The sequence below is a fragment of the Pungitius pungitius genome, chromosome 15 (genome assembly GCF_949316345.1).
Source record: "Pungitius pungitius chromosome 15, fPunPun2.1, whole genome shotgun sequence".
Lineage (NCBI taxonomy): Eukaryota > Metazoa > Chordata > Actinopteri > Perciformes > Gasterosteidae > Pungitius > Pungitius pungitius.
Genome location: NC_084914.1, coordinates 8707175 through 8717298, shown reverse-complemented (window position 1 = coordinate 8717298; position 10124 = coordinate 8707175). Strand labels below are relative to the sequence as shown.

The 10124-nt window shown below is 39.9% G+C and overlaps 1 protein-coding gene across 2 annotated transcripts; it reads right to left on the bottom strand.

Annotated features, from left to right (window-relative positions):
* Positions 1–523: 523 nt before the first annotated feature.
* Positions 524–10061, bottom strand: mtf2 (metal response element binding transcription factor 2). Of its 2 annotated transcripts, none has more exons than XM_037459501.2 (15): positions 9838–10061; positions 8666–8867; positions 8491–8572; positions 7721–7837; positions 7016–7116; positions 6654–6829; positions 6413–6508; positions 5957–6025; positions 5519–5642; positions 4488–4555; positions 4213–4383; positions 3890–3989; positions 3666–3724; positions 3214–3309; positions 524–2720 (listed from the first exon to the last, which is right to left on the bottom strand). In XM_037459501.2, exons 1-15 carry the CDS (start codon positions 9840–9842, stop codon positions 2348–2350), a joined length of 1839 nt encoding a protein of 612 aa, XP_037315398.1. In that variant the 5' UTR covers positions 9843–10061; the 3' UTR covers positions 524–2347. The 2 variants fall into 2 exon arrangements, with proteins under 2 accessions (XP_037315398.1, XP_037315399.1); XM_037459502.2 differs by having other exon boundaries at positions 524–2717; positions 9838–10058.
* Positions 10062–10124: the final 63 nt, after the last annotated feature.

The window sequence follows — 10124 nt, the reverse complement described above, 5'->3', positions numbered from 1 at the left end:
GTGTCTTTAACGTTACTTGTTGAGGTCAACATCCGGTTGCTCAAGCAGCACGTCCAACATTATACGCTTACAGTTTAAACATCTAACATAGCTAACGTTAAATTAGTAGCGCAAAACAAGCAGCAGCTAGCTTAGCCGCGCTAAACGTAAACAATGAGGATCGCTAATCCAACAGGTGGGTTCACATTGTTCTAAAACAAGAATCTACCAACCACCGGGCAGGCAACGAAATACATATTACAACGTTTTTGTCCTAGTCCCATGAACCACAACTATGCAACTAAAACTTAAATATAGCTTTGAAGATTACCGGTGTTGAGGCAAAGTTGTCAGAGCGTTTGTATTCGTAGGCTCCGCCTACATCCCAAAATCGTGTTTCGTGATTGGATAAACTGAAGCTTTCATGATATGATTGGTGGACGTTGTTGTCAATGACAGGAGTAACAACGGTCGCTTTGGTTGAGGAGCATCTCGTTTTAGAAAGTCAACGATAGGAAGCAATTTAACATCAAATACGCAACAGTTCAAAATATCGACTTTTATTCATCCTCTAACTAAACAGGCTCAGGAGCAAAACACGTCAACCTACGTCATGATGTATAAAACTGTATTCTATGAATCTCAAGGGCCAAAGCAGTCGTTACATGTGTGTTCTTTGGCCTGGTGAGCCAGTGGTAACAGCAGGTGGGCTGAGACACCAACTACATCTGTACAATGAAGAGGTATCAATGTCAAAAAGCTCTGTCAGTTCCAACAAAAAAATAGAAAACATCTGTAAAAAAGAAACCGCTGAACTGAATGATTTACCTCATGCAATGAAATACAGCATTTAAGTTTTCCAGTGACTGGTATTTCAGACAGATTCAACCAGCGAGTGTGGCAGAATAACTAGTTATTTTGCTCATAGTAAAAAAAGCTTACATACGTTCCAAAGTCAAATTGAGCACCCAATATGAAAATACTGACCAACAATGAGTGAATAACTTATTTCTAAATCTCAAATCGCAAAAGCTGTAAATGCAAGCTTGTGAAATACAGTGAGGTTTTTTTTAACATATCCTGAGTGAATACACTACAACATACATGACCGTAAAAGGAAAGATTCAAAAGTCAAATAAAAATTCTCAAGCTCCCCTTTATCAAGTCGTATGTTCAATTATGACTGAACAGGGTTATCAAGGACTAACATGCATAGGAAGCACAAACAAAAACACCTGAACTTTTTAGTATAAAACCTGGGTAAATAACCTTTTGCAGCGCATAGTAAAGGGGAAAAAAGGTCCTTAAAGATATGTCATTTTTAATTGATTTCAAATAACTTATTTTTTTAAAAAGGTTAAATAATTTTGACTAAGAAAGTTGACATATTTTGAAAAATATATATCTTTGCTATGAAAATGTCTGATCGGTCCTCATGTTTTCAGTTTCTAGAGAGTTGTACATTTGGAGAAGGTTATTTATCAGAATTCCACATTTAAATGTCAACCGAGCGCTATGACCAAAGCAAAGAGGTTTAAAGAGCTTTACCATCAAAATGCTGCTATGTAGTCTAAGAATTTCAAACAAAAAAAATAAAATTTGATATGCAGAACAGATATTAAACACAAATGCTTAAACATACACAAAGGGACTAATGGGGAAATATAATGTAGTATCATTTTATGTAAAACAAAAGACCTGCCGCAGCACCTCTTTTTTGAGTTCAACAGAAGGATCTCAGCCAAAGAAAATTTACTCGTAGCTGCGACTAGAGATAGGGACACGGTTGTAAATAGACATATATAGTATATATTTATTGTCCTACTAAATTAGTAAGAAAATAAATGGCCATTGCAGTAGTTAAATCAATTTTTTGTGTCCCTCTCTCATCTGCCAAGATTGAACATTTAATGTGCGACCAACCACATTCAGTCAAAAAGAATAAAATACAGTTTTATACTTAACCGGTCTAGAAATGAAAAGCATATCACTGGATGAAAATTAAGTACATAATGGTTCACTGCGAGCCTACAGATGCAGTGTTTGGTTTTGCTGTAAACATTCAAAGAAAATAATGAAAGTAAAAAGCAGAATAGCACAAATACGGTGTGGTATTATGACAATGCCTTGTCTTGATCAAAGAATTGAAATCTTTATAACATATGATGGAAATACATGTTTAAATGTGCACTGAACCAGTAGGCTTTGCAGTAAAGCATAAGCATGAAAATGTTGCTCTTGTTCAAAACTCGACAAAAAAGCGCACAACAATTAATGCTCTGAATTCAGGCTGTGAACACATGTCCTTAGCAGAGCCAGAAACCTCTTGCGAGTGCTGGTTAAAAGGTTAGAAGTGACAATGACAAACTTAGGAGGCAGTGACTCCCTCCCACTCCACCAGGTACTGCACCTTGCCGTCGAGAGTGACCCGTCGTGCCAGGACTTTGTACTTCTCCCCGCAAGCCAGTCGCCCGGCTGCTCCAAAATAGCTGCTGATGGAGCTCTTGAGGTGGGAGAGTTGGGTGTTGGGGTCCATGCCGTGAACTATATCTGTGGAGTGAAGTCTTGGCAGGGGTCTCATCTCCGTAAGCGAGGGGTTTGGGTCTGCATGGCTGGGAGGGAGGATCTCTGGGCGGGGGGGCTGCGGGGCCCGTCGTGGGCGCCCACGTTTCCTCTTCAAGGGTGGAGCGGAAACAGGCATGATGGAGGCTGTCGTTCGCGTCTTGCTGGAGCTGCAGCTAGTGTGTTTGATAGGAAAAGAGGAAGTCAAAAAATAGGTGCATTTTAAATTCGGAGAGCAACAAAGGAAAGTTGAAATTTGGAAAAACAAAGACGAGACTAAGAAGGACTAAAAGGGCAGCACTGGCGCACAAAGGGCTTCATGATGTATGCTAAATGAATGTTAACATGCACACAGACACAATGGAAATGTCCTGATCTCAAGCAGATAAGGTTTTGACCATGGTGAACACGGTGTTAGCATGAGTAATGCACTAAAACACAAAATGCAGCAGAGTCAGATGTGAGAAAAACTAGTAACAAGTAGTAAGAAATCATTGGACCAAGTGACATTTTTTCTTAATAGTAGTGGCATCTGGAGACAATAAATGCCTACTGATTCTCTACAGGTATTCTAATAGTTGGATTTTCAATATCAAAAAGGCCAACACATGGATGGAGCCCTCATTAGCGCTGTTTAATGTGGTAAATATTGCAATGGAGTAGCAGGCGTACCTGGACGGTCTTGAAATGCTAGTTGAGGTAGTTTCTGTAGTGCTCAGGGCTCCTATAGATTCCACATCTGAAGTTGACAGCAGATGCCGCTCCTTCCTGGTGTTGTGGGGATGGTAAATTAAGATTAACACAACACAAATGAAAATGCTGCTGAAAGTTACAGCTATCATGTAAATAAGTCAAAAAGGAGAAAGTGTATTGGAAAAACCTTTGTCAGTCGTTAAATTCAAAAGTGTTTAGTAAGGATTTGATTATTTTCTCTTCATTACATCAAAGAAGATTAAACATATTTTTATATATTCATACTTTGTAGAGGTCACCATGGACTCCTGGGAGGAATTGTAATACCATTGTTTATTGTAGCCATAAGTGTACCGTAGCTTTACCACTACACAATCGAACACTAAACAGCGTTTAGGAATATAAATTCTGCACTAGAAAAGCTCACTTACTTGACGGCGGTTAAGTGATCCAATGTGTTGGGCTCTAGTGGCAGAGGCCTCCTTAGATTCTGTCAAAGATGAGAAAAGTCGTTATATATCTCAGTGGGTTTCCTTTTAACCTTACCTTGTAGAAAATGTGGTAATGTAGAAAATACCCAGCCCCTCAACAACTACAGTCTACCCACGCCCACTAAGAAAAACACACACCCACAGACCCACCCACAACCAAACACCTGGGATAAGCGTTCGCTGCATTGTGGTCTAGCCAGACTCTCCAGAGAACGTGCTCCCTGCTTCCTCTTTTTCTTCCTCTCTGTGCCATTGGTTAAAGACCTGCAAGCACGAGAGAAACAATAACATGTTACCGCAGTGCCACAAGTTGTGACAGATGTGCGTTAATAACAGTAATTGTAACACACAAAACATCACTTTTAGGTGCAATTAGGCCACCACAAGCATTTAGTATTCAAGACCGTATATGAATGACAAGCTGACATCCAAAACTGAAAAAACACATTTGACTGCAGAACTTCAGATTTAAGTTTTCCCATTGTACCTCATGCCAGGTGGGGTCTTGGTGGACTTGCATCCCTTGATGTTGATCTCATGTGAAGCCCTGTCCAACCCTCTACCGGATGGCTCACGAGAGTTTGGAGGAGCAGGAGGGAAACGAATCCTCAGGCTGAACAAGTGTTTCTTTTTCTTAACCTCTTTCCCTGACTTGAATCTAGAAGGGCCGCACAAAAAGGGGAGAGAAAAAAGGACTAGCTTAAAACGCGGTTGTCTTTTTCCTATCAACATGAACAATTATTCAGAAACGAAACCGCTTACATGCTATTGTTGTTGTTCAGTGCCTCCAGAACCCTTCCATAACGCTGGGATCTGGGAGTGTTAGCGAGCTGCAGACAAAGGCGCCAAGTAGGAAATACAGGGTGAGAGAACAAACAAAAAAAATGTAAAATACATGGTTTCAAACTTTAATTGGGCAGCCAGGGTGGATCCAAAATTAAAACGTGCAAAAGCTTCGCGAGCTCATGCAGCCCGCAAGGCTGTGATTGGTCTGCTAACTACATCCTTTCCTGAGTCTCAGATTTCCGGTTTCATTGCATAATTCCTCCATTATTAAAACTAAGATTTTTTTACGAGAGAATTAATCAGTTTAAAGAGTTTTTGTCGAAAGAAATCTGTAAATATGACCACTGATACAACCCGCCATTGGCGGACTATAAGGACGCGCTGATGAGGTCCTTATAGTGGACGCAGATCTCTGCAAACGTCAGTTTGCCGGTCGACGGGTGTACAAAGTTGTGGAGGAAAATACGGGACAAATATTTCCACGAAAAAGATGCAATGAAAAGCAGCAGCGGCGATGCACGAGGCAAAAAAAGTCTCTGATAAATAAACAAACAAACCAACAGCCTTTAGCCTCATGAGTACGTCTGCATCAACATACAGCGCAGCAATAACGTGCACCTTGATCAGTGGGCCTGTTGTTAAACAGAAAGCTAGCTGGCAGATCGAATAAAGAGTTTAGGATGAACTTTGTAAATAAACAACACTTGGTAACAAAACTGCTTTAGTGTTTTTACATCTGCAGCACCGTGTTCATTTATCCATCTTGTTTTTTTAGTATGTAGTTAATATTGCTCCCCCGATGTAAATAATATTTGAATCGCCAGTGCTGAGTAGTTGGTGCCGCGGTTTTGGTGGATTGTTTTGTCATGCTTTGTTCTAAATAAATGTGACTGGTTCTTGTGAGTTTGCTCTAGGTTATTCAACTGTAGTGAGACAACACATAAGACCCAGGTAAATAATGCAAGGTCCCCACTGGTCTCACGTAACATGATAAGTAGTGTCCATACCTCCCCAAGCTGCAGCAGCTCCCAGTTATCATTGATGTAAGACATCAGAAGGATCTCTGAATCAAAGTACATCTTCTTGTGGATCACACTCAAGTTGTACAGACTCAGGTGTGTGACATTTTCCCTGAAACATTTTAGTAAAAGTTGTGTTTTATTCACTTGGTCTGGTTTCAAAAGAACTGTTAGAGGAAAAACTCAAATGTTGATAAAAAGCAGCAATGGGGAAAAGCTGATCAGGCAAAGCTGAAACAAGACAATGAGAGAACGGAACTTAATTATAGACATGTTTCATTCATGCAGCATTGTATTTTAAAATCACTACTGGGAATAAGGTAATCACATCATAGTTTATTTTATCAAATAATACTGTTTACTGTATACTGTTGTAAGCAAGAATAGCGGAGACAAAGCAAAACATACATCTTGAGTTTCACTTACCATGTGAGAGGCAGTCGGCTGAGGTACTCTGGTCCACCATTGCAAACGGAACAAATAAACAGATAAAACCTGAAGTTATAAACACAAAAACGTGTCAGATTATAATGCTGCAAAATTATTTGGTGAACACAAGACATCAGGGCCTGGTGCGTTATGGTTTGTGAACGTAAATGTTACACAATCACAAGATAAAAACCTGAAGTTATAAACACAAAAACGTGTCAGATTATAATGCTGCAAAATTATTTGGTGAACACAAGACATCAGGGCCTGGTGCGTTATGGTTTGTGAACGTAAATGTTACACAATCACAAGATAATCTGTTCCAATATATAACAATGATAGAATCATTTTAATTGAATTAAAGTGTAGAGTTTTTTTAAGGTTGATGAGAGTAATTTAAACTGTAATACATGCTGTATCACCAGTAAGAATATGAAACAGTGTTATTTGCACCTGTCTCCGTAGAACATGGGTATCTGTAGGCAATGGAGACACGCCTCATGGAACCACTGCAGACACCCGTTACACTGCAGCATCTTCAGGTACCAACTTCAAGGACAGAGAAAGAGTTGTTAGCTGGACCGCAAACTACAAGGTATATAGAAAGATATACTTTGATGAATAAAGAAAACAGGAGTGTGTTTGTTTTTCCTGACTCTGTAGTGTGTTCAAAAGTATGCAACGTGTTACTCACTCTCCTGGACCTCCACAGTAGCAGTAGCACTGCTGGATGTTAGTCTCGTGGGCTTGGTCCCAAACCAGCTCGTCCAGAGCGTATGGGAGTGAGAGGTGTAGTCCCATGTGCTTCTCCTGCAGCTCCTGCTCCACAAAGCCCTGAGCAGACGCTGTCCTCATGTTTGCAGCCTCCCTCTGTACACCAGACAGACAATCCATTGACCATCTTCTACTCTATTGTCTCATATTTCCATTTGGCTTTACATTTAAAAGCAGTGCAAATAATGTGCCTCACAAGGAGGCTGACTCTTATAAAAGTAATTTAATAAACAACTTGTGCATTCAACTAACAGCTTACTGAACTCAAAACAAAAGCTGTACCTTCGGTCTACAAGTGAGCTCACAATCTGAGCAGAGCCACTTGTCATCCGAGTCAATGACAGAGGCATCGATGTTGGGGGAGTGGCAAAGCTGATGGTAGCCTAAAAGAAATATTGAAAACATTTATATATAGCTGCCAGTCACTGTAACACTCTTTGAAAAGGTTGTCATTCGACGACCACAGATTAGAGGTAAATAGGTCATACCTGCAAACTCATACAGGGGTGAAAAGCGTGGCGTGCCCCTAAGGACGTAATCGCCTAATTTGCAAATTGTAATGAACGCTGTAGGATCAGCGGTTGCTTTTCTCAATTCATGCAGACACCAGAAAAGTCTCTAAAAACACCAGCAGAAGGCGCTAGATTTGTTTGACAAACAACAGTCACCGAGGGGGGTTAGAAAGGATTTGGCAAGAAAGTCCCAAAGTTGGCAATACTGAGTGAAAGGATGAAAAATTCGAGGAAATTAAGACTCTGTAGAGATCACAACACTGATTGGCCAGTTGATCGCCCCAATGAAAACTCTTTGGCTCCACACTATTTACTTGAATGACATAGTTGGATTTCAAAACGGCAAATTTAGCCAAAAAGCGACAAGTTTGCAGGTGTGAAATAGGTAAATTGACAAAGAATGGATGAGTTGGGAAAATTGGAGACAAAATAACTGCTTTGTTCAGCGTAAGGCATCAAAGACGATGGACAGTACCTTTTCCACACTTGTCACAAATGACTATTTCATTGGGTTCATCGGATGTTTCATCTTGGCATATGGAGCACACAATGTCGTCATCCTCTTCATTATCCTCTTCATCATCTTCATCCCCTGAAATTGAAAAAAAAAAGCTAGTTTTGACAGAGTGAAGGCTCTGTGCACCCAGTGGTGTTTTCAGTCTGTCAAACATGGGACAACTACAGGGACATCTTCAATTGAAATGAATTCCAACTGTAATTTATCCATATTATTCAGAGCACCATTTCTTTAGACACATTTATTTTGAATATTCAAAAGGAATTTAAACAAATTACTTTCCATAGTATTGGGGCTTAATGGGAGAAACCTAGTACCATGTTAATGTTCGGTTACATCTGTAACTTGTGATGTCAGTGTGTAATACACAACTTCATTTCTACATCACTGCAGCAAGGTGAGAACTTCAACCACTGGAGGTCAGCAGAAAACAAGGCTTTTAACTGTTAATATTTTAAATCAGCCTTACAACACAGCATGCATACAGCTTTGCAGAAACATTTGAATCAGATAAATATGGAATTTGTAAAGAGAGATGAATATACAAATGGTGGATACTTTTTCAAAATATATATATAAATTTGAGCATTGTTCCAATGAACCTCAGACTGAATATAAAGTGCGGCTGCTACCAGGCATAAAAATAGTACGTCTCTCAGAATACTGTGAATTGGTTGAGGATCCACAAATTAATGAAACATGTAAATTATTGAAGTTAAAGAAGTTACCTGTCTGGATGTCCTTCCACAGAACCCAAGATTTTGATCGATCCTCAAAAACCACAAAGCATTGCTGCTTTTCACGATTTATCTGAAAAAAATATATATGTGTGGTATAAAAAATATATATATTTTTTTAATCAAATCGATTTTATTACTATACGGTACATTTCCCCTCACTAACCTTGGTGATTGTCCCCAAGTAGAACAAGCCATCTGACCACCGGGCCAAGACGTCCTGTCCTTCTGTAAACCTGTCAGACATGCTGTCCTCTCCATTCTCGCCCCTTGCAGACAGGCTTGTTGGGGACAAGGACAGAGCCTGCTGCTGCCGCTGGGGGAGAGCCCTCTGATGGACAGACAGGTGATCTACATCCCCCGAGGCTCTGAAAAACGGGGCCAGAGAGCGAAGCATTTACAATGAGGAATAAGATGATATCGTTTCAGTATTTTTAGGAAATTTGTCTGCATCAGCAATTTCCAGTAAATCTGCTGATCAGTGTTTCAAGAACCAACAATAATGTATACCAGTATAGATGTAAAAACACAATTATATGACCAAGAGTTAGGGTAGATTTGCATACTGGCCCAATATACTTTATACATAAATCAAGTCACATCAATTTTATTTATGTCTCACATCAACCCCAATAAATAAATCCGTTGGTGGCTTATCAACGGTTAAGTAATAATCAATTTGGATTCAAGTCTACTGAAATACTGCCATCTATGTGTAATTGTTATGGGAAATGAAACCCGCCTGAACACAAAACACATGCACATTCACCCTCTTTACCTTGGATGCAAACAGGTGATTATACTTTTAATTAGTGCTAATTGGTAATTAACCTAAACCATGTAGGCAGCAATATGGCTACAGGACGATGCTAAAGAACTTAAATAACGCAAAGGTTGTTCATGTTGAGACAATTGCATGTAAGTGACACCAACTGAATGTAAGTGACACTTACATTAAATAGTGCCCGTCAGTTGTGTTTTAACGCTAAAATACTTTATACTATTAACGTCTGCTAAGAAACAATAACTTAACTTATTCATTCAGAAAAGTTGACGTAAGCAATTTTTTAAATACTTTTCCCCCATTTCTCCTTAGCAAGATTCCCTTTGTTCGGATGATGCGTGAACATGAGCGATACACGCCACTAGAAACGACAAAATACCAGTTTGAGAAAACGTTGCATAATAAATGTAATGTAAAATAAAATAAAAAAGTAGCTAGTACCCAGGCTCGATTGTTAGCATGAACAATCCGCACGCAAAGCTTTAAACTCCGCAGAGGTCGCTGACCGTCGGACCCACCCCCCTCACAGGAAGAAAACATCATGACAACCATACCTCATTCGGTCCCCTCAGCTTCTATATTGACTCGCACGACAAAATAACTAAATAGCACAGGACGATGATATCCCGTTTCTCTTGTAGTTGGGCTTTATTTCAAAAGTATATCACGAAAACTTGCGAGGCTGGAGCTTCGTTAGAAGATAACAAACGGCTCATTTCCCCCCAGCACGTTCGCCATTTTGGTTTCCCGCTGGTGCCCGGATGCATTGTGGGAAGCGTTTAAACGCCTGCTGCTCCTCACTGGAGGGTCCGCTAACGCTAACCTTTTTTCAAACATTTGA

Coding starts and splice junctions, on each gene's coding strand:
- mtf2 (XM_037459501.2), bottom strand. Junction 6,830..7,015: donor AGCTCACTTGTAGACCGAAG/GTACAGCTTTTG, acceptor TCTGGTGTACAG/AGGGAGGCTGCAAACATGAG. Junction 4,384..4,487: donor CTGAACAACAACAATAGCAT/GTAAGCGGTTTC, acceptor CGGCCCTTCTAG/ATTCAAGTCAGGGAAAGAGG.